At 38.4% G+C, this 25,389-nt stretch overlaps 3 protein-coding genes across 3 annotated transcripts; 1 reads left to right on the top strand and 2 right to left on the bottom strand.

Annotated features, from left to right (window-relative positions):
* psmb5 (proteasome 20S subunit beta 5) lies at window positions 1-7,113 on the bottom strand. The gene is made up of 3 exons (XM_056743054.1): window positions 6,861-7,113; window positions 4,887-5,193; window positions 1-814 (listed from the first exon to the last, which is right to left on the bottom strand). Exons 1-3 carry the CDS (start codon window positions 7,074-7,076, stop codon window positions 528-530), a joined length of 810 nt encoding a protein of 269 aa, XP_056599032.1. The 5' UTR covers window positions 7,077-7,113; the 3' UTR covers window positions 1-527.
* A 678-nt stretch (window positions 7,114-7,791) lies between these two features.
* psmb11a (proteasome 20S subunit beta 11a) lies at window positions 7,792-9,237 on the bottom strand. The gene is given in 2 exon segments (XM_056742500.1): window positions 7,792-8,849; window positions 8,852-9,237. Coding segments are annotated over 2 exon segments (1,113 nt in total). The 5' UTR covers window positions 8,907-9,237.
* Window positions 9,238-10,178: 941 nt separating this feature from the next.
* Window positions 10,179-19,913, top strand: prmt5 (protein arginine methyltransferase 5). The gene is made up of 16 exons (XM_056743030.1): window positions 10,179-10,334; window positions 11,011-11,129; window positions 11,629-11,714; window positions 12,979-13,113; window positions 13,517-13,629; window positions 13,819-13,868; window positions 14,256-14,419; window positions 14,503-14,664; window positions 14,748-14,825; window positions 14,940-14,998; window positions 17,262-17,384; window positions 17,477-17,652; window positions 17,738-17,941; window positions 18,690-18,800; window positions 18,905-18,969; window positions 19,223-19,913. Exons 1-16 carry the CDS (start codon window positions 10,237-10,239, stop codon window positions 19,373-19,375), a joined length of 1,896 nt encoding a protein of 631 aa, XP_056599008.1. The 5' UTR covers window positions 10,179-10,236; the 3' UTR covers window positions 19,376-19,913.
* The last annotated feature ends 5,476 nt before the right edge of the window (window positions 19,914-25,389 follow it).

Here is a 25,389-nt window from a genome sequence, read left to right as displayed (position 1 = left end):
TTAACAAAAATCCAAGATTTATTGAGAGTAGGTTTAGTAAGTGTGGAAACTGCAGATACATGTGTGATAAGAACAGAAGCCCACTCCCACTCAATGAGAGCCGGCCAACTGGAGTTTTGGCTTGTCACGTGTCCACTGGGATACAGCGTCCCCTTACTTTCAAAAACAATGAGTGTAATTTCATACCTATGGCCGAGAACTTCTGAATTTCTGAAAACTGTCGTTGATAACTAACAAAAAACATTTGTGAGAAAAAATATAACGGAAACAGATTTTACTTCGGTTCTGTTGCTGAAGGAGCAAGTAGAAGGAGAGCAGCGAGAGAGAGAGAGAGAGAGAGAGAGAGAGAGAGAGAGAGAAAGCTTTGCTCACATTCTCATGTACACATGAACCAGCTGCGACAAAGCTGGCATTAACTTCCTTTGAAGAGTGTTATTCTACCAAATATATTCCATTAAAATTTGAGAAGTGCTTTTAATTCCTCTCTACTCTTACCAAACCCCGCCCCCTATACTCAGCACCTCCCTCTATGCTTTCTCACTCTGATATTTAAGGTGCAGCTGAAGCACGTCGTCCTGAGAGACCCTCTCCCATCCGTCGCTATGGACGTGGTAGAGGTTAACTTGGCCTCCGCTGTAGGCATCGCGATAGGTGGCTTGGTAGATGGCGCTTCGTCCCAATTCGCAAGCTTCCTCCACAGTCAGGTCGTCGCGAAGGCCGCTGTCAACCACACCATAGGCGTACATGGAGCCCGAGCCCACCGCGAAGAGGTCTCCGCACACGCGGTTGCCCTCTGAGTCCACGTAGTAGAGTCCTGTGAAGAGAGAAACAGAAGGAAATAACCATCAGCAATGCTTTATGACCTGCTGTGTGAAAAAGAGCAGGCGCCGCCAAAAAAGCATTTTTTCTAACTTAACTTAAGAGTGAATTCCATCGATCGATGTTATGAACACAAGGTTAGAAGTAAGGTTCTGAACAATACAAGGTAAAACCCTTCTATGAGGATACATGTGTGAAAAGGGATCCGGGGAATTGTTGGTTGACTATTTTTTCTCCAGATGCTGGTTAGATGAAGCTTGATCTGGGGTCACCTGAGGGCTTTGGCTTGGAACTTAAAAAAAAAGGAAAACACCGAGTAACATCTTGTTCATATGAAGCAAGCTAAACATAGGCTGCTGACCAAGCACGGGCAAACGTAGCACCCACCTCGAGACTGTGCCCGAGGTGTTATCGATTGCTCCAAAAACATCCAAATTAATTATTGATCTACACCTGAAATCCTGACCTCTCACCCAAAGATGATGGATGACGTAGTTCACATTTAGCGGACTGCAGGGTCACTGTCTGTTCCAGCAATGGATCACCTTTCCAGCCCCACAGCAAGTTTAAAAAAGTGTGTGCCACAGGCTGGGGTATGACGAAACACTCCTACCATGAGCACACTAGAGTAATGGTGACTAGGTCCCATCTGCGCTCCAACAGAACCAGGCTGCAGATGGAACATTAATGAGTAAGCGGGTCAGTCTGATCCCAATTCACGGAGAACATCACTCCCAGCTTCCACTACAAACTGATAACCTGAAACACTTTTAATCCTTTTGCTGTCAGACTGCTTTGAAAACTTTAAGCAAAGGTTCAAGGACCATAAATTGAGTCGCAGAGTCAATTTAAGGACAGTCTGTAAGACTCCGATGACACGCAATCGCTTTCTGTATGCAATGTTAGCTCGATCTGATAACCGCTACTGCATTCTGAATACGCAGAGTAATTTGACATTTTGCAGAGATTGAAAACAGGTAAAAATGCAAAAAGACGTCTCTTTTACCCGGAACGGAGAGCACTGGTACTTCAGCTTTTTTTTACCACATAACACCTGGAATCTGTGGCACACTTGCCACGACTATATAAGAAGACATTCAAGAAAAAAGCAAAGGAAGAGACGTGACAAAAATACAAAGAGAAACAAAAGAGGCACTTGAATTTGTGAGACCGCGTAAAGCCAAGGCAATAGAGAGGGAGTGATCTCGGAACGGTACGACCGCCCAGCTTCTCGCCCTCTATCCCAAAGGTGGCAGATAGTTAGACATGGCAGACTAAAAGTGTGACTGCACGTATGAACGGTAAGTACAGGAAATATAAACCGGTGATTGGCTGACTGCTCTTTAGATAGTCATGCAGCCATGCTTGGTTAAGAGTGCAGCTGATGAGAGCCGCTGCTCGGAAAGCAAAGCATCTTTGTTTACAGACTTTTGTCGGAGTCTTCCATGCATGCATGCACACGAACATAAGACAGCAGTGGAATAAACAGCATCATATGTTGTAAAGTTAGTAGCCCAACTGTGCGGCAGACATTTGCAGTTCCTGACAGAGCAGAAGTTGTCTACACATTCACAGCAAGTGCACAGCCATACGGTTTAACTTCTTCAGATTTATTAAAATGGTACAATAAGTTAAAACGTTGTAAGTTAATTCTCACCAACCCCTGAAGATGATGTAACTGGCTACATTGCTACATACTCTGCTCACAATAAACACAGTGCAAGTCAGAGTTGTATTTGTAGTTTTAAGAATGCACTTTTAAAGGGTTAGCTCACCCGAAAATGACAATTATGTCATCATCTACTCGACCTCGAGTTGTTCCAAACCTTAAAAAAATGTCTTTGTTCTGATGAAGACCGAGAAAGATATTTGGAAGAATGATTGTAACCATTGTGCCCCAGAACATTTTGCTTTCCTACATTCTTCAAAATATAATCTTTTGTGTTCAACAGAACAAATAGAAAAAACTAAATGGCACAAAATGGACATTAAAAACTTGAGTTTCCTTCTGAGAAAACACACTGAAACACTTCTTGAAATTCACATTAACTCATCCTTCGGTTAGTCTGAACAAGACATGGCAGCAACGCATTCATAAACAAATAACAATCCAACAAAACAAGGACCAAAGCTCTAAGGCTTCTGCAGCCTACTTAACAGCAGTTGCACTGCATAAAATTTTATCACCGGCATCTTTGTGAGAACCTTCTCACGGTCCTTTATTAAATATATTTTTCACAGCGAACAGACACTTAATAAGAGAGAAATAAGTATGCCAGATATTGCGCAGACTGTAAATATGCTCTGTTCTAATCAAGATTGATTTTATTTGCACAACATTTATCTCGCCGTGAATTACACACATTGTAACAACCTGTGCTGCTACCTGACGTCCAACAACAATCATTCCTCAAAAATTGTATTATAAATTTTACTGTGTCATTTTCTTTTCCACAGCCAATTGTTTTTTTTAGGGGGGGGGGCACGCTAGCTTGTGTCACTGCCTGCATAAACCCCAAATTATCGAGCCGTTAGGATTTTGCATGCTCTGGCCGAGTGCGGCGTCCATCATAGCGTTGCTCTCTTTTGGCCCACAGTTACCAGCATATTGATTTTCCATTACTGTGTCACTGCCCAGGACCTCTTTAAACACATCGGCTGTGATGTAGAGGCCGTTATAGCACCTTTGTGTCTGCAATTGAGGTAGTCAGGGTTTACAAAGAGTCATAGCACTGTCGCCATCTGGTGGTTAGGGGATAAATAACGCACTGAGATTTTCCACCCACACTCACATAATTTTGCAGCAGCAATTTTTCTTGTCCTCTCTGAGAAGCTTTAACAGTGCTTCATTTAAGATTGTGCTTTTGTTAGAATGATACAAAATGAAGTGAAAATGGGCAAAGTTTTCCATTAAGGCCATTAAATTAAAAGCTCTTAGAATGCATATCCCAATTAACAAAAATGAACATCAATCACAGCGTAGCAAAGCAAAGGTCTTGAAAGCCCATTAACGTGCGCTTTGTGGTTCATCTCGAAGACAAAGTCATGGTACTGCATATTAAAATAACATTACGACTTCTGTTGGAGATTGGCAGGAAATGATGGTGATAGAGCTATTTTTACAAAGCTATTACAGCAGAACGCCAGGGTCGAATCACCACAGAAAATAATCGTCTGATTTGTCCCCATGCCAACTGCAGCAATCATTCAAAACATAAATGGCAAAATTCTGGTCCCTTCAGACAATCTCTAACATTGCAAAGCTATTCCCGATTCAAATAGATAACAGCTGTTATGTTTCAGTTCAACACCATTGGTGTGAGCCGAAACAAACTCACAGCAGAAAAAAACGTTGTAAACTGAATTAGAAAAGCTGTGATTGATCACATTCCTCAATTCTTTACATTTAAAAAGCAGCAATATTATACACAATTAATGATAATAAATATGAGACAATTGTCATAATTAGCACTAGCAATGTATAACTAAACATTTTCTAAAAATCTGATGTTATCTGACCATAATGATCTAAACATACAGATGATCTACAATTAATTTCTGTATAAATCACTTGAATTTTTCTGTAGTCAGGTGACCCCATTCCAACATGCTTCTTTAAGATAGGATTTAATACTGAAAGTGTTAATGCTTGTCAACACAAACAGCCCAATAGCAATGAAATGCAACAGAATGTGGGTGTCTTGATACAATTTTTGAGAGGACTATTTTTTTACTTCATATGAATGCTTAAACACACGGCGAGAAACAACAGCCAAAAAAACATCCATCTCACACATAGGACTGTCAGTAAAGCGTTTCCACTAAGACTATCTCAACAAAACTAAAAAATCTTAATTAATCATCCAACCATCATGGTTGTACTTTTCTAATAAAACGAACATTAATCTATGTAAAATAGAAGAATTAAACAAACAATATCTCCTATGCAATTTAAATTGTACATTTTATACACAACCTAAGTCAAAGCTGATGTTTCAGATGTTTACAAACAGTTAGAACAAGTTGTAACCACATAAGACATTACAATTACACATAAATATATTTACCTGGCCCTCTCTTGTCCCAGCCACACACCATTGTCCCCATACTGAGACCCATTCCTTTGTACTGATACACCATGTTGGCCAACAGCTTGGAGGCAGCTGCCACTGAAATGCGCTCTTTGTTGCGCAGCTCGTAGATGCGGCACTGCCTGGCCAGCAGACGCTCCCAGAAGCTGCAGTCTGCGGCTCCTCCAGCCATTGTGCCGAGTAGGTACGGGTTGATCTCAATTACCTTCTTTACCGTCTGAGAAGCAATGTAGGAACCAGCGGTCGCTCTGGAATCCACAGCCACAATGACGCCATGCTGAAACTGAGAGAGGTGAAAGTGATGTTAGGTTTTTAGAAACATTATCGTATAAGTAAGGCATATTTACTGTGGAGTGTGGACATATGCTACTACAGAAAAATTAAAATGCCAATCTATATCAACTTGTAAAATATTGAAATCCTTCCACTAAGATAATTGAAAGAGTAGATTTTTACTATTTAAACAGTTTAAAATCTGCTTCACCATATGTAAAGAAGAGCAATGTTTGGGAATTTGTACTGGTCTAATAAACAAATGTTATGTTCTTTCTTATGAAAATACCATGACTTATTAAAAGAAATATCGTTTTATAACTACTGTAGAATGACAATGTTGATTTTGTCGGGTGAAGTATATTATATTACAAAGAAATATATTTATATTTCTTATTTTTATCAGTTAAGTGCTACTCTGTCATAATAAATATAAATGATGCCAGTCTTAAAGGGATACTTCACCCAAATATGGGTGACATTTTTGTCATTTACTCACCTTTGAGTTGTTCCAGATCAGTCTACATTTCTTTGTTCTGATGAACACAGAGACAGATATTGGGCAAAATGCTTGTAAACAAACAGTTCTTGGCCTCCGTTGACATAATAGGAGAGATTCCAATAGTATGGTCAAAAGTGCCCCAGAACTGTTTGCTGTCCTACTTTCTTCAAAATGTCTTCTTTTGTGTTCAACAGAACAAAAACATGATAACGTAAGTTTTCCTACAATGGTAGTCAGTGGGGAATCCAAAATATACCTGGTTACAAGCATTCTTCCAACTATCTTTCTCTGTGTTCATGAGAACACCAATATTTAGATTTGGAACAACTCGAGGTGAGTAAATGATGACAGAATTTGGGTGAAGTATCCCATTAATATTTCAAATTGGCAGCTATGAAGGTTATCATTTAACTTTTAATAAGCTAATAAAATATTAAACATGGCATTTGTGTTTGCATTAATGACTAAATTAAATAAAGATTATATTACAGAAAGACAAAATGATTACAGACACTTCTTGTCGTTGGTGCTTTAGTTAAGATCTGTCAAGTTGAATGTTCTAAATTGGATCTAAACTGAAATCATGGCTACCAAAACTCTTATGCTGTCTCTGTGGACACTGTATGCTACTATGAAAAACACATAAGATGCTGCGTCATTATACGTCATGTTACGACTGTGACTATCTATATATTTACATAATGAAGCTTAGCTACAGTCTGTGTTTTCGTAACGTAATCAGACCCCATTTTTAACTTTCATATCGACCAAATAATTACTAAATAACCACTAGAAAATAAAATGTTTTGAGACGCAAAAGAATGCTGTTATCGTGGGTGAAACGACAGGGGGCGCTGTCATTGAGAAATTGCATAAACCAACTTAACCTCTTCATTTGTGCACATTACTTTTCTTACTTTGTAAGAACCCTGCGGACAGTAATAAACAAGCCAAACCAAACACTCACATTAGGATTCACAGCGACAATGAGTGAGGCTCCAGGTTTGCAACCCTTTTGTCTAATAATTGCAAGCCACGTGATCAAGTCGATTTAATGAAGACACTCGCTTAAAGCAGACATTAAAAGTAGTGTAATTAATCGTAAAGGTTAGTATATATCTTCATACAGTCTATTAGCCAGACAGATACTCTGAATTGTAGGATAAAAGACTCACTTTGAATGCTAAGGTGGTCGTTCCGTGAAGAAATTCGATTTTGCTATCCGGTTCGTCCGAATCACCCAGCGGTTTCACGGCGAAATTCGCGCTGTCTCCGAGCGCCGCTCCGAAGCCCAGATCCGTCTGGTTGAGGCCGCAGCCGTGAACGAAAGAACGATCAAAATGATCAGAGAAATTCGCAGACTCACTCCTCAACAGACTAGACAGCGCCATGTTTAGAGCAATAATGCAGCTGAGGCGCTCTGCTTCCTTTAGTGGAATGAATGGAGGATTACAAAGCGACAGCACCTCCTGCTGTCCAGGAGGACCATTTAACAAACCGTAGCAAAGGACGCGTAACATGGGGAAATGTTTCTATTTTGGTTTGCTTATCAGCGATTTGATCCGCGATTTGATTAATGTTAGTAAATGTTTTAATGCTAAATAAATCAATAATTATTAACATGCATGTTTTAACTACCGTTAATACTTTTAATGTTACTACATTTTGACGTTACTTACGGGATTGTGGTGGGAAATATCCCAGCTCCGAGGTGTCTGGAACGCAGCATTAGCTTCTCAGATTGTTACTGTCTGGCTCAGAAACACCCTTGAACATGACAACAAAGCATTTGCACAGGTGCATGATCTTAGTTTCTCGTCTCATATAAATGGATTTGTTGATGAATATAAATCGTACGTGTAATGTACAGTAGTGTATAATGCCCTTTTTATAATTAATACGAAGAATAAATAACAAAATGTTTTTATTATGGCATGTTTTAAGATAAGATGTCTGTGAGGTAGGCCTACATAGAATTTGAGCGAAACAGTATTCACAATATTAAATAATACAAATTATTAAAATAATAAAAACAAATGTTTTATTTTCATTTATTTTGACACAAAACAATACTTTTTGTTCTACTGTTATCTGCCTCTTGTCTTATTATTCTCCATGTACTGATTTTATGTCCTTTGCCTCTTCTGCCAGCTCAGCTTTTTCTTTTATCTGCCTTTCTTTCTCCCTCTCCTTAATCATCTTCTTTGCTCTCTCTTTTTCTCTATAATACTCCTCCTTCAGATCCTCTCTGTCCCTGCGCCTGAGGCCAAGAGCAGTGATGTGGAAAAGATCCACATTATTCCCAGAGTAAGCATCCCAGTGTGTGGCTCTGAAAACAGCCTCCCGGGCCAGCGCCATGGCTTCATCCACGGTCATTCCCCATCTCCAACCATCATCAAGCACAGCATATGCATAGGGTGACCCAGAGCCAACAGAGATGATCTCTCCTCTCAGTTTCAAGCCGTCACTGCACACATAGCACACCCTGGGACCACATTTTTCCCCAATAGCATAAAGAGTACTTTGATCAGACTGCTTATTTGTTGAGGACATCATCTTACTTTTTGCAATATTCTTCATGGGATCTTGGCTATCCTGTTTCATTGTTTTTTCAACTTTTGCCCCCATTTTCATGCCTGTCTGAAAGGTTATCTGGGCATCTTCTCCGTCCCATCCACAAAGGGTAACCGCCACACACACCTCAGTGCCTTTGAATGGATGAAGCATCATGGAAAGAAGCTTTGCAGCTCCGTTGACAGTTAATCTCCTCCGGTGGCGAAGCTGGTAGAGCCTCATTTCACGGGTGAGGATTCGCTCCCACAGCATGCAGTCTGCGCCGCTGCCTGAGGTGGTGACCACCAGGTGAGAATGGATGGGCATAATCTTCTGACTTATTGGACAGCAGATTAATCCTTTGCAGCTGGCACGTGTGTCCGCAGCAGCTATCACCCCGCCTTGAAACGTAAAGCCTAAAGTGGTGGTGCCATGTGATAACTGAAAAGGGCGTTGATGGGGAGACAGACAAGGAAAGGTCGGAGAGAGAAGAGATGGTGCTCCAAGCTTTCCGCTGTTCTGTTGTGGGGGGGAAAGAAAATGGAAAGGACTGTCTGTTTCAAACTCAGATGTTGTCTTGAAAAGAGATCCCCTCTCATCTGGTAGGTGATGGCATGGGGGATGTCATCAAGGTAATCCATAAAACCACTCACATCCTGAAGGGCCATTTCAGCTTTTGAGGTGAAAAAAGTCCTCTCTGAAAGCACCGATTTATATACCAGGTGTAGACTGAAGATGTCGGGACTTCTGATTCTATGCTTGTTTGATCTCCATTGAGGCACAACAGTGAAGCCACTCTTCAAACATATCTCATAACTTGAAAAGTGCTGAGGTTGTGTTTTATTATGAGCTTAGTTCAAGCATTCACTCACACACATATACGCATAACCACATGCAGATATGTACTTGGATACAAGCTCTTCTTTCTGTTAAATAAGTTGAAGTATACTTAAAAGCAACTACACAAAATATTCTCATAAAAGGTTTATGAACAGTGTAAAAAACCCCTGCTGTGAATAAGGAAAGTGAATTTGGTAGATGTGCCTAATAATCCATGTAGTGCCTGCTTGTGTGTGTGTGTGTGTGTGTGTGTGTAGGATAAAGTATTATAGAAAGAAACAATTTAACACTTCAATTGGTTTCGATTGCTTTTACTGCTCAATATTGAAGATACTTTTTTCTTTTTTTTAAATCTGTTTTACATGATTCACAAATAGGCTTTTTGCTAACCCTTATAATAAACACTGTATTCATAGTGTCTGTATAGTGCATGTCTCAAAAATCATCACCGTACCATATGGTTAGTGGACAGATAGGTAATATTAAAAACATCATTTATTATTTTGTTTGCAGCACAATGGACATAATCTGTTTAATCACATTATCCTAATATGAAAAAGATGTTTACTCAGTTTAATTGAGATTTTTAGATATTACAGATATTGCTTAAAGCAATAAAAAATGTAATGGTTTCCATAACACATACCATTATGAACCATCAGCTGTTTAATATGTCTTTTATGTTTATTAATGCAATTTGGGCCTTAAGGAATTAATGGTGTTTTGTTGGTTCGTATTTGCCAGATAACATCCCATCAATAGAACCCAACATATTACAAGTACAGACCCCCGGGGGCCATTAAAGTTTCCGTTAAAACCAATACAAATTCCATTCTATCGACCAATTTATGTTTTATTTCTACTGGTTTGTCTCTAAAAAAAAAAAATATTACAAATTAGAGAAGCAAATTTAACTGAACAGAGCTTGCCGCCTCTACTGTCTCTCACCCCATCGCGACTGGTACACTGTCTGATCACGTTCTGAAATATCGCGAGAACCTTACGAGAGAAAGAAACTGCATTTCACATTATAGCCATTTTGGATCTGTCACCTGTTTTGTGGAACATTGAGGACTCTGCTGGTTCGAGCCAAAATGGCTTCAGTTTCTCCATAGCCTCGCGTCGGTACAATTTTCCCTCCCGTCTTGTCTCCTAACGATGGCGTCCGGCAGCTCAGGTGGCAGGGTCTCCTGCGGGAGAGATTTAAGTTGTGTTCCCGAAGTAGCGGATACTCTCTCCGCGGTAGCCAAACTAGGGTAAGCAGGCGGAGTGTCTGTGCTGTCACTGGGATGGCTTATTTCACCGGTGTGAATAGTGAAATGTGTTTAGTTGGAAGTTGCCTCGGCTAGGTCGCTGCACGTGATGCACATGCGATTTGCTAGCTGTGTTAGCGGCTTGCTTACTGTTCACACACGCGCGCGCATCTTTTGGTTACAGTGTTTTAAATTGGTTATTGTGTCAAATCCTGCATACAAGTCTCAGGATGTTTTCTATTAATTGGCAGGGTTCGCCTGAAGCTTTATTTCTTAATTATTAGATTTTCAGATGTGTGTTTGAATGAACTCATTCAATCTTTGTCATATTACTGAAGGGAGAATTCTCATCTGTTGATGCACATTTAAAGTTCTGCCCTCATTGACTGATGACATTGTAAAAATAACTGAACCATGCTGTGGCGCTTTATGTGTTATAATGTAACGTTATACCTGTATGAAACTCAAACATCACACTGACATGTCTGAGTAAATTTAAATAACTAGTCAACAGAGGCATCATCAAAAACTGTGCTTTGTAATAAAAGGAAAAACGCCGGTGATTTACACTTTTTTGTTTCAAAGTTAAAACTTGTTTGCTGAAAATATTGACATTTAAATGAATGATCTCTTGTCTTTTCATGTTCTATGTATGTTCTTGTTACATTGAACTCCACAGCTTTGATTTCCTGTGCATGCCGTTGTTCCATCCACGGTTCAGAAGGGAAAATGAGATGGACCCTGCAAAGTCACGACCTGGAGCCCAAACTCGCTCCGACCTGCTGTTGTGTGGCAGAGGTGAGACAAGCATCCATTTGCTCTTGCTATCACTCAAAGAATGCTTTTAAATTTGTGCATCGGTCAATGATGTATAAGGATTACATATAAATAAAATTAAATATTGATTGTTATTCAAATGGTAAGAATGCAGATGAAAATTAGTTTTTCATCTATGAATTTGCCATTGACTTAAAATATGTTTAAAAACAAGGAATTTGCATTTCTTTGAGTGTGTTAAGTAATCATCTAATTATTATTTAGTCTTCTTAAATGTATAATATTAGCAAACTTATTTTATTTGGAAATTGCAAACAACTGATAAAAATTTAAAAAAAAAAACATTCACTTAAGCATACTGTATCAGAGATACATATTTCAGCCACAAAAAAGCTATATTTAGATAAATATGATTATTGATATTATTGGCCACACTACATGATAATTGGTTGTTACCCATCATTGGGAGTTAAGATTCTGCTTATTATTTTAATAAGATAAGTCCATCTTTTTTTCCCAGACTGGAACACGCTTATTGTGGGAAAGTTATCACCCTGGATTGAGACGGACTCCGAGTTGACCACAGAGCGCAGAAATTCAGAGGCAGTATGTACACATTCTTCTGTTTAATCCTTTAAAGGAAAAGTTAACCTCAAAATCAAAATTGTGTTATTTTTTACTCGCCCACATTACGTTCAACATGTTTTAAGACCTCCTGGCATCTTTGGAACACAAATAAAGGTATTTTAGGGACATTCAAGAGATTTCAAGGCTTCCTCAGAGACATCATGGTTATAGTTATTGTCAAGGTCCAGAAAAGTACTAAAACATCGTTAAATTGGTCCATCCTCTCATACTGGATTAATTAAAATTTTTTGAATCAACAAGATATATTCTCCTTTCATGCGCCATGCGAAGTTTGGAGCACAAACCGAATCCGCATTCGTCGAAGTGCTCTCGTGAACGAGCACCATAGACTGACAAGAAGGAAGACAGTATATCGATTAAACTCTTTATTTTTGGTTTGTGTTTCGCACAAAATATTCTCATAAAAAAACCAGATTTTGAGGTGAACTTTTCGTTTTATTTAACCCTCATGTTATTTTGAGATTGACTTCATGTCATGACTGCAAGGAACTTTTTACCATTACATTTATCTGTAGAGCTGCGAAACTAATCATCATTGATTTTCAATTTCAATATTTGATTCCAACAATTACGAGAACAAAATAATCCAGGTAAACGATCCATGTGCCACATTCTGTTTCGCAAGGATTGTCTCACTTTTTTTTTGTTTTTATATTATTTATTTGAATGTATGCATTCATTCAATCTTTTTTGAAAGTTGAATTCAGTATTAAATTGGCCAGGAAGTTACTTATCAATGATTTATTTCTTTATTGACTTTTTCCAAAGTCAATAAATTATCGTTTTAAATAATTGTGATCTCAACATTGGGCAAAATAATCTTGATTATAATTTTGTCATAATCAAGCCGCCCTCAATTTGGACATCATCAACAATGGAACTTGTTACCTTAAACATAATCTGCCATGCCATGTGTGAGTTAAAATCATTTAACAGTGACTTAAAATGTGTCTTTTCTGATCAAAATTCAACTATAATTATAATAGTATTACTGTTTATTACCCGTTTAGGATATCTTGACACTGTTTGGTTTTTGTTTAGTCGAGTCATAAGTCCATATTGCGCTTTCACAGTGCCTACTGTGACTATCACCTACTTTTTAATCAAGATTCTGATTCTGGGACTTTTATTGGCGATCTTCCCAGCAGAGAAGCAGCAGATCAGGTTTGTTGTTGTTTTGATACGATCACTCCTTCTAATGTCTTTTGCGCCCTTGCTACAGGCACTGGTACAGGAGCTGAATTTCTGTGCTTATCTGGGACTGCCAGCTTTCATGATACCCCTGAGGGGTCCGCACTGTGCCAACCTGGCTCGAATCCTGCTCAACCACATCAACACAGGACACCACTCTTGCATGGTAATGGCAATCTGTAGCTTAGAATGATAACAGATATGCTCAGAACACACCATTATTCATTTGCATATACACCCTGGGCATGTCATTTACACACAATATTCATTCCGGCTGCTTTGCTGATGTACATTTAATCAGTTGATGAAAGTAGACTGTTTATCATTTTAACTTAATATCCATCTGCCGTTGAAAATAAATAAGATTGTGGGATGCGTTATCCACAAAGATCAAGCGATCAATTTTTTTTGGAATGTAATGTTTATGATTCATAATGATGAACAGATTACGTTTGATTCTTTAAGGCATTTAGGACACTTTCAGTGAATGTCTTAATGTAAAAGCAAAAAAGTCATTTCGATTTTCTCATGAATGAATAAATTAGTTAATTATTTGTTTTCAATGAAAGTTTTGGATACGAGTTCCATTGGTGGCTCCAGAAGACCTGCGTGAGGATGTCATCGAGAATGATCCAGCTAAATCAGTTGATGATGGCAGCACTGATGAGCAAACCTGGACATGGTGAGATATGTATAGCAAAGCTGTGTAATTAAATACAAATATTAAGTTATCTCTTTAAAAAGTGAGCAGTTTCGTACATGGGCATTCCAATTTTGTATTGGCAGCTGTTGTCTGATTAAACCATTCGAGTTCATTGAGACCAAAGTGATCTATGGCCTGTCATCATTTAATTTCCTTTTTTCTCTTCAGGTGGCACTCATTCAGAACACTCTGCGATTACAATAAGAGGATTTGCCTCGGTAAGACTCAAATGCTTAACTGGATCATATGCATCTAGAAATGAATGTGCAAGAAGGAACCTTTTTGTTTCATGACAATATAGCTTTAGCTATTTAGAACAAATAGAGTCGTAGATTTGCTAAAATGTTTTTAAGAAATGTGATAATACGACGTGCTGCAGTGTGCCAAGTACTTTCTAGTTTCTGCATTGTTTTTACCGGCCCATCCTGTAAAAACCTCAATGCTAAGCCTTCAATACATTCTAACAGGACCATTAACCCAACAGTATGTTTTCATAGTACATTAAACTCTTATCTAAAGGACAGTTTGATTGCTCATGACATGATGAACCCTTAAAATAAGTTGAATTAACCAGCGTATTCTAATAAAATGTACTTTGTGTGAAGCTGTCGATATCGGAGCTGACATGCCGTCTGACACGGTAATCGACAAGTGGCTCGGAGAGCCAATCAAAGCAGCCATTCTCCCCACCAGCATATTTCTAACCAATAAAAAAGGATTTCCTGTCCTTGCAAAAGCCCATCAGCGAATCGTCTTCCGCCTCTTCAAGGTAAATGTTCCAGACGAGTTGACAGTGTTTAGTCACGTTTATGCGAGCCAATGTTGTTATCTGACATGCTGCTGTCTCCACAGCTGGAGGCTCAGTTCATTTTCACAGGGGCAAACCGTCACAGCGAGAAAGACATGCGCTCCTACCTGCAGTATCTCGAGTACCTCAACCAAAATCGTCCAGCACCTAATGCCTATGAGATGTTTGCCAGAGGGTATGAAGATTACCTACAGTCGCCACTACAGGTGTGTTAAAACACATATAAGGAGTTTTTTTGCATTACTATTGTATTTTGGTGATGCTAATGTGAAGTCTTGTGTTTTATCAGCCATTAATGGACAATTTGGAGTCACAGACGTATGAAGTGTTTGAAAAAGATCCTATTAAATATTCTCAGTACCAGCAGGTGAGTGAATTGACCATATTAATGGAATTTCAAATATCTCAAAACTAGTTTTAGTGCTGTGGTTACCACCCTGTTGTATTTGTGATGTCAATTTTGCTTTAAATTTCTCAACAGGCCGTGTATAGATGTCTGTTAGACAGAGTTCCTGAAGAACAGATGGAAACCAATGTACAGTAAGTTGCATCCTAACTTACTGTTTTAGAGTTGTAACATTGCCTAAACAATTATGAACTTTCCTTGAATTTATCATTTCAGTCGAATGAGGGCTTATTAAACTATAAGAAAAATATACTGGAGTAGCTAAGGATGTTATGGTGTCGTAATTTTTACCTGCTTTTTTAACCATGTGACACAAGCCAAAAGCCCCCCCCCCCCCGCCTGTTAGAGGATATTCTAACCTCTTTGTGTTTAGAACTAATAGTTAATATAATATTTACATTTTCTAAAGGCTAAAATGTCCTTCACTTTACCCAGCAAGTGTGTTTCAAAGTGTATTGCTTAGCAAGTATTATCTTTAAAAAGCCATGTTATGTTTATGCCACATTTTAATTTGAATGCATTTATTTTAGTATAATAAGGGACTTAATTTAATCCAAAATTTGTGATTTTCATTTTGCAAATTCATTCCTTGCAAGAAAAACATGTGTAATAAATGTTGATTTTACCTATTAGAGGAGTATTTCAAAATAAGTTTTCATGAACATTTACTCACTAAATGCCATTTCATTTCATTGACACTACCATGTCATTGAAGATGTTTATGTATTTGTTTCTTAAGTCGAAAAGAAATTAAGGTTTTTGATGAAAACATTCCAGGATTTTTCTCCATATAGTGGACTTCAATGGACTGTAACAGTTGAAGGTCAAAATTACAGTTTCAGTGCAGCTTCGAAAGGCTTTAAACTATACCAGAAGATGAACTTCTCTAGCAAAACAGTCAGTCGTTTCAAAACAAAAAGATTATATGCTTTATAAACTAGGGGTGCTCCGATCAGGATTTTTGGAGCCGATCACCGAGCCTTGATCACTGAAAGCTGAATCGGCCGATACCGATTACAGAAGCTATTTGAAGCCTTCTCAGTACCAGAAGAGAAAGTCTCATGAATTAACAAATGAATATTAGTAAGTAACATATTTGTTAACACTTTCCTTGAAGCATGTATGTATAATTCATTATAAAGAGTTATTAAAGGTTAAATGCATTATTATTATTATTCATACTGTGTGTTGTAATGCATTATATGTAGTTGTAAAGAATTTTAGCCAATTTAAAAAAATGTATTGTGTAACAATATATTGCTTAGTGTTATAATGTATTAACTGTAATAACAATTATCTATAAATCATTACAATGCATTAAAATGTGCATTACAATTCTTTAAAACTACTTTTATAATGCATTAAACATGCATGCTTCAAGGAAAGTGTTGCCACATATTTCTAAAAACATACCAGCCTGTGACATGAGTCCCAGAAACCCTTTGTCTTCCACAAGATAAAGTGGCTGTGATCAAGCAAATTTATTACATTATTTTATCTGATATTTCGTTATGATTCTTACTGTCCTTGCAGTAGGGTTTAGGCTTTTAAAAATGTCTCTGTTACTGACAGCTGAGGAGAGGTTGCGCTAGACTTAGACTTTTCATTTATTATTCAATGATTCTGTTGTCGGACAAAAAATAATAATCTAATTACAAGCATAGTTATTTTCATATGTCAATCAGTAACAATGATAGGTGCCTGTAAAAGGTGTTTTGTACTCACAAGAAAGCAGTGGTTTGGTCATATATGTACAGAGAAAACACAGTGAGCGACATTTTTCCACTCACTGAAAGCTATTATTTATCCAAAAAGACGCTATTTTATGAGGTAAAAACTCTGTAAAGACTGCACCACAGCGCGCCTGTGTGTATGCGTGCAGGGGACGCGTATAAGTGATGGATGCTTTTGCACCTCAAGTCTCTGTTGACCACATGCGCGTTTAGCAAAACTGAGCAGGCATTTGAGAGTAAGCTAATGAATAGGAAACACACATCCCTTCGCGATGGCCATCCTCCTTCTGCTCACAATCACGTTCAGTCCATTCACGATCACATTCTAATGACACGAAATGATAAATACGGGAATTACAAATCGCCTTTATTGTTTTGAAAGTGAACTACTCCTTTAATATAAAAAAACTACACCGTGAACAGGGTGTACACAACGTAACAGTTTGGACATTAACAGGAGCCACATTTTATGCTGCACTGATTTTATAAAACAAGATTTACGAAATTAGTATAATCCCATTTTTTTAAATAAAATATTCCATATCAAGTCTTGTGGACTCAAGTGGCACCGAACAGTAAGAATGACTCATTAAGGAAATGTGATGAAAGGACAGTTGTCTGCTGTTTCCTTGCTAGACTATGCTAACACAAAGGTTTTTTTCAGGATACTGATGGTACTTGGTGCAGGTCGCGGTCCGCTAGTAAATGCCTCGCTTCGTGCAGCTAAACAGGCTAAGAGAAAGCTGCGTGTTTATGCCGTCGAGAAGAACCCCAATGCTGTGGTTACGTATGTAATTTAACACAAAAACGGTCAAAATAGATTTTATGACATCTCTATAGAAATCGCCAGTCTTTTGATAATCCCTTTCTTATTAACAGCCTGGAGAACTGGAAGTTTGAGGAGTGGGGGGATCAAGTGACTGTTGTGTCATGTGACATGAGGGAATGGACGGCCCCAGAGAAGGCAGACATCATTGTGAGCGAGCTCTTGGGCTCATTTGGAGACAATGAGCTCTCCCCGGAGTGCCTTGACGGAGCGCAGCACTTTCTCAAAGGTCTATATCAGCTTTGGCATTTTATTTGAAATTCACGGAGGTAGAAAAGTTTGTTCAGTCTTAAAGACCTCTTCTTTTATTTCAGATGACGGAGTGAGCATTCCCTGTTCCTACACATCTTTTCTGGCTCCATTGTCGTCTTCTAAATTATATAATGAAGTCAGAGGCTGTCGGGAACGGGACAAAGACCCCGAGTCCCATTTTGAGACACCCTACGTTGTTAGATTACACAACTTCCACCAACTTGCAGACCCCCAACCCTGCTTTACTTTTGTACACCCAACTACAGGTAAAATGATGACACATGTGCACATCAAAGGGATATTTCACTACCAAATCAAAATTTACCCTCAAGGTACCCTTACTGCATATGGTTTTCCTCTGGAAGAAAAATCCAGTCAGTTACAAAACCATGTATCATTTTGATTTCAAGTGGTAGAATGGGAGTGAATGATCGTTGATTTTTTTGAAGCTCCAAAATGTGCATCCATCGATCAAGGAACAAGCGCATGAACCAGCGGCAAATGACGGTGACAAAATATTCCGCCAAAGTAGACGCTGTCCTATTGGCCTTAAAATCCAGTATTCGTCACCGGAACTGCGTCATCTGCCGAAAGAACAGGCCTCTGGTTCAGGCGCATTCGAGAGATGACTGAAGCTAGACAAAAAATTTAACAGCGCTGTAAATATGGATATTTCTCTTAAACAAACGCATCGATTCGCTTCAGAAGACATGTAAGACCACGGAGCCGTGTAGAGCTGTTCTTTGATCGATGGTTGCACTTTTTTGAGCTTCAAAAAATCAACACCCGTTCAGTCCCATTCTACCGCTTGGAAGCAAAAAGATACGAGGTATTATAACTCTGACTGGATTATTCTTCCTGAAGAAATCCATATTCAGTTCGGATACCTTGAGGGTAAGGAAAACTTGGGGAGATTTTGATTTGGTAGTGATATATTCCTTTATATTCAATACACTCCAGTTTCACATATACCCTTGTCGATTTAGTAATTTATATATTCTGTATCCTGTACAGATATGAATAATAACCGGTATCAGTGTTTACGCTTCTCCGTGGGGTGTAATACAGTGCTTCATGGCTTCGCTGGATACTTCGAGGCCACGCTCTACAAAGACGTCATGCTCAGTAGGTTTCTTATAATGGCAGTGCTTGTGGTGGATTCGTAATAACGTCATGGCAACCTAATGGTCCAAAATGACCACTGATGACATTTCTATGCATGTTTGCAGGTATAAAACCTGAAACGCACTCTCCTGGAATGTTTTCCTGGTTCCCCATCTTATTCCCTTTGAAAGTAAGTCAATGTTGTAAACTGTCGTATGTACATAAGAAAATCTTAAAATAGGAAATATTGGATATTCTCAAAATATAATTGATATTATATTTTTATTGTATGCATTGATATTGTAATGTAACACTGCTTTGATATTAGCCCCTTTGTACAAAAGAAAACAGCTAAGCACTCTCAGTGTTGGAATTTAGGCATTATAGCATGCACTCATATCAGGAGTGTCTTAACACGTCCACTTTCTCTTCCCTCCTCGCAGCAGCCAATTCAGCTGTCGTCCACCGATAACGTGAGCGTGAGGTTCTGGAGGTGTAACAATGGCAAGAAGGTCTGGTATGAATGGGCGGTGACCGAACCTATATGCTCTGCTATTCACAACCCGGCCGGACGCTCTTACACCATTGGCCTGTAGGGATACTCATACAGTATATAGGTCTATGCTGTTTTGTTCTAGTCGAGCAGCAGACTTGATAACCTCGTTTCCTTGGCCCATCCTTTATCGATCTCAGAGCTATGTTAAAAGATGTCATACTTTGTTTCAGAGATCTTTGGTTACTTTACAAATGTGTACATTTTTTAATACGGTCAAGGGGATGAATTAAAAGCGCACTTACAAGGTACCCTTTAAAGCAGCGTGAGATGTTCTGGTGCACTTTCTCTGTTTTGAAACGTTTTTCCACACAATAAAGCCTGTTTTTATTTTGGGCTATAAAAATGCAAAAGCTCTCAGTTTTTGAAAACTCTGATTTCATAGAACCAATTATGCGAGTGAAGACATGCAAATATTTCCCTATTGCCCACCAGTACCCTGAAACGCAACACTGTTAGATCAGGTATATGTAGTATGAGTTCCCAAAGCCAGGTTAAGAAACAAGTTCCATACTTTTATATTCCATACTTTTCCTGATTATGTATCGTCATAACATGAATAAAAATGAATAGAAAGTTAATGTGGTGGTTATTTGCTTTAAGACATTTTTGACTGATGTCAATTCAAGTTTATTTATATAGCGCTTTTCACAATGTGCATTCTTCCAAAGCAGCTTTACAGGGGCAAACACTGGAAAAAAACAGAAAATGTAAAACACAGCACAGTGCATTGTGTTTATAGAACAAGCAAGTTCATTCTAATAAATAATATCTAATTAATAAATAAATAAATGCAGTCTCCCGGTGAGCAGGCCAATATGAGGCGCGGAAGTTGACAAAAGTGAAGCGAATGCCGAGAGAGGGGTTGAGTGTGCGCGAGAGGGGTTGAATGTGCGCGAGAGGGGTTGAGTGTGCGCGAGAGGGGTTGAATGTGCGCGAGAGGGGTTGAGTGTGCGCGAGATGATGTGAATACGCGCGAGAGGGAGTCGAGAGTAAATTATTCTGAAAAAGTAATTAATTACTAGTTCCTCGTTACATATTCAATAGTGTAATTAGATTGCTGTCCAAATTATTCTGTCCAAAAAGTATTTAGTTACTCACTACTGATTAATTTCTATATCCTACATCAACCTTGATAAGTTAAGTGATTTAAGGATAGACATGAAACGGCTTATTTAATTCATTCAAAATAATAATATTATTAACTGACCAAAGTATTACAAATATGAGCACAGATTTTAAAGTAAGACTTTGAATTTTGATGTCAATTACACCATTGCACACGCATATATTTCACAATGTATTTAGTTTAAGTACATCAAAAGTAACTGTAATTAAATTGCAGAAAACATATGAGTAATCCCTTACTTTACTTTTCAAGGGGAAAGTAATTAAATTACAGTAACTAATTACTTAGTAACTAGTTATACCCAACACTCCAACACCCAAATATCTTTGAACATCATTGCACTGACAACAAGTGCACTTTAAAAGAATAGAAATAGAATTATAAAACGTGTCTTAAACATATTTAGAATTGCAGGATACCTCCGTTGACCAATACCGTATGAGTTAGAATGGGAATTGGTCAACGGAGGTATCCTGCAATTCTAAATATGTTTAAGACACGTTTTATAATTCTATTTCTATTCTTTTATAGTGCACTTGTTGTCAGTGCAATGATGTTCAAAGATATTTTACAGAACTAAACCCTTGTGTGACAATATATGATGAAAGTATGCGCTCCAGAAATTTGAACAGCATGGATCAGTGGCATAGGTTAATGGAGGAACACTGTCGTATACAGTGTTGGGTGTAACTAGTTACTAAGTAATTAGTTACTGTAATTTAATTACTTTCCCCTTGAAAAGTAAAGTAAGGGATTACTCATATGTTTTCTGCAATTTAATTACAGTTACTTTTGATGTAATTAAACTAAATACATTGTGAAATATATGCGTGTGCAATGGTGTAATTGACATCAAAATTCAAAGTCTTACTTTAAAATCTGTGCTCACATTTGTAATACTTTGGTCAGTTAATAATATTATTATTTTGAATGAATTAAATAAGCCGTTTCATGTCTATCCTTGAATCACTTAACTTATCAAGGTTGATGTAGGATATAGAAATTAATCAGTAGTGAGTAACTAAATACTTTTTGGACAGAATAATTTAGACAGCAATCTAATTACACTATTGAATATGTAACGAGTAACTAGTAATTAATTACTTTTTCAGAATAATTTACTCTCGACTCCCTCTTGCGCACGTTTATGGTATGCACCCTCTCGCGCGTATTCGCACCCTCTCGCGCGTATTCGCACCCTCTCGCGCGTATTCGCACCCTCTCGCGCGTATTCGCACCCTCTCGCGCGTATTCGCACCCTCTCGCGCGTATTCGCACCCTCTCGCGCGTATTCGCACCCTCTCGCGCGTATTCGCACCCTCTCGCGCACACTCAACCCCTCTCGCGCACACTCAACCCCTCTCGCGCACACTCAACCCCTCTCGCGCACACTCAACCCCTCTCTCGGCATTCGCTTCACTTTTGTCAACTTCCGCGCCTCATAGGCCAACACTGCCCTGCTGTGGCGAGGAACCCAAACTCCAATGATTGATTAATGGAGAAAAAAACCTCGGGAGAAACCAGGGTCAGCCGGGAGGGTCAGATCCCCTCTGACCTGTCATAGCTGCACTCAGTGACCCCGACCAAGATCCACTGAGCAAATATCCACGAGGAAGAGGGAGAGCCCACCATCTGCAACCCAGAAAGTCCCACTCACCGAAAACCGTGCAGGTTCAACCCGGTCCCATTCCACGATCGACACCAGAAAAACAGGAACAACCAGGGAAAATAGTAATGGCATGTTGTAGCTTTATTCCTCTGTTGTCCAACAACGACCACAAAACAAGGCCAAACCAGACCCACACAGCCCCAGCAGATGAATCCCCACAACCAACGAGCCCCCCCACTCCCCACAAACACCCACCCAAGTGTAACTTCAGCATAAATGTGACAAGTAGTCCGTCTTTGCTCTTGGTTGGGGAAGTAGTGGTCTGAGCTGGGATGGTCCGGTGGTCGTATTTCTCTTGGGTTGTGGTGGAATTGCCTTAGATGGAGCTGGGATGGTCAGTCAGTCTGCAGCTGTTACTGGCGTAATCTCTAGGTGGGGATGGGCATATGTCGATCATCTGGATCTGGCGGAATTTCTTCCTACCTCGGGATGGGCATCCCAAGGCGAAGGCAGAAGGAGAATAATTAGCATAGCTGCTGTATGTTCTGTTGTCTTTCATTTGAGTTGATTCTTAGGCAAACTGTGTTTAATGCATGTCAATAGAATAAAATTGAACATTGCAAGAAAATAACAAAAAAAAGAGCGTGGATGGCAGGAGTAAAACAAATAATGGGATGAGATTTATTTTTCAGCATGCAGAGAGAGACAGATACGATCAGTTGAAAATGTATTTTCTGTTCTCAAATGCAGCTACTTTTGACAAGTAGTTTAGGATTGTAAAATGTATTCAACATGTACAGTAGTAAAAAACATGATCTCGCAAACTTCTATTTGACCTGTAGGTGGCGCTACTGAGCCACGAGATTTCTAAGCAACCTTTTGTAACGTTTACATGGTCGAATGCATTCAAGATTCAGAGAAAACAATAAGTGCTCATTCAAAATTTAATTGTTGAATTGAAGTAGTTTTCTTTAGAAACCTTGTGAAAATATTTAAATGACTTTAAAGTTATAGTTCACTCAAAATGAAAATTCTGTCATTTTCTCACCCTCCTTTCATTTCTAAACTTAAGACTTTCCTTCTAAGGGAAAGATATTTTTAAGAAGGTAAACTTGATCAGCACTGGCCCTATTCACGACACAACAGTTTACATTTCAAAATATCTTCTTTTGTGTTCTGTGGAAGAAAGTGATTTAAAATGACAAGTAAATGATTTTAATTGTGGGTGATCTATAATTTGAAGCATGCAAACATCCTGAAAAATATTTAAGGTATGATATCTGTTGCCTTGCATTATAAATCTTTAAAATGACTAAAACATACTTTTTAAAAAGACTCAAGTCTGGACCTCTTTTTCCTCATTACAGTCAATGCATACTCTGGCCTGCTAGTCGAGAACTGAACCTCACTAAAACCAAGCATCTTGCTACTTTTATTTGATCATTTAATACATCTTAGACTTTAAAGTAGAGATTCAAGAAATGACCGCAAGGGAGAAAGCACATAACGTAACTAAAAGTGTTCATAAACTCTAAACTTGCAACTCGCGCTACTGGGAAGTCAGATCTGGTGACGTGGGCGGAGCTCGTGATTGTACTATAAAGGCCTATTGGACAAATACAAATTAGACATGCGATATTTGGTGCATTGGTTAAGAGGAACGTAAGACCGAGCTGTATAGCACCACAATTCTTAAACTCCCAATATTCTCTTTTTATACGTGTAATATTGTCAATCCTGTCCATGAGCGCCCCCCTGTGTGTTAGGCGAGGAAGACATCCAAAAAGTGCTGAGGTGTGATAAAGTCAACATTTACTAATAAAAAATACCCAAAGGCAAAATCCATTTGAATAATATCAATACATTGTATACTTACTTTTACAATTAGGCATTTGTCAGACACTTTTATCGAAAGCGACTTACATTGCTTTATCCTATACATTTTACATAGGTATTTACAATCCCCTGGGATCGAACCCTGACTGTGTGTTCTATTGACTTCAATTGAGTTTTAAATAGTAGGCTGTGTACCAAAAATTTTGAAAGACGCAAAACAGTGACCTTTCAGGACGTATTATATTGTGTTATTGGCTACAGTATTGTATACGTACTTGAGTTTTTTCACTGAAAGGTTAAAGCCTTCTGGCAATCATCCTCAAAAATATAAGGATGATAAAGAAAAATAATAACGCATGTGACTGGTAGGCCCATTTATAGACCTGTTTTGCCAGTTAACTGTTGATAGCACTCCATCATCACCAACGCAACACAACACATTGTGTTTACACAATGACATAGCATTTTAGCAAGAGTTTAATATGTGTGATACACATTTAAGCAACAAAAAATTTGCTTACTTTTTCAAAAACAGTATGTTTGGAGGTTAATATGGAGTGCATTTCAGGTAGAGTACATCATTGAGAAACAATTCGGACTGGGCCGAGCTTTCATAAAAGTGGTTATCAAGAATTTTATGAATGTAATTTAAATTGGTATTGTTTTGACCCCTTCTGCATAGTTTACCTGTTACTTATCTCATAGATGTATAGTTATTTTTAATGAATAATGAGGACAAAATATTGATGCAGGCATTGATTCTTCCTGCTCCTTTTCGGATATGTATACGGTAAGATGATTTTGTTTTGTTATTGATTGATTTATCAAATAGAATTAGATTTTTTTTCATGTTCGAAATAAAAGTTTTTTCATTTCATTATGAATGCTGGTTTTTCTAATCATCTAATGTTTCTATATTGATTAAAATAATGCTCACAAACAGTACTTTGTTTCTGGTTTCACGGAGTGACGGAAAAAGTGGCAAAATAACTTCCAAAGTGAAAATGCTATAAAGCTCTTCCACACCAAACATAAATGTGTTGTGCAAATACCGTGTATAAAATGTCAAAACCACAATCGATCATTCAAACGCAGCAGTGTCCCTAAATGCAGCCAAAATAAGTTTGTCTTGAGTGTATGAATATATTTTGGTACAGTCTGAGAGCTCAGTTCAAGGTGTGTTTAAGATCCTTGAGTAATTATCAGCAGTGAGACAGTCACATGGTTTCCTAACAAAAGACCTCAGAAGTCTCAACTTGCGTCAGTAAGAACCACAAACAAACATAAGTCTTCCATACAGTTATTTTATGAACATTGTTTGAATTTGATTACAATGTTCTCGTTTTCAGACGGCTTGGCCTGTGCTAGAGATGTTTCTTTGCTACAGAATACCACCACAAATGTCATGTTCCATCTCAGTTTTCTAGAGCTAAGATGACGTATGATGACGTATTTTTGTACGCAAACCCCGGAAGCAAGTTAG

This window comes from Triplophysa dalaica, chromosome 3 (assembly GCF_015846415.1).
Source record: "Triplophysa dalaica isolate WHDGS20190420 chromosome 3, ASM1584641v1, whole genome shotgun sequence".
Classification (NCBI taxonomy): domain Eukaryota; kingdom Metazoa; phylum Chordata; class Actinopteri; order Cypriniformes; family Nemacheilidae; genus Triplophysa; species Triplophysa dalaica.
Note: the sequence above shows the minus strand (reverse complement) of the source record. Positions and strands in the feature narration are given on the sequence as shown.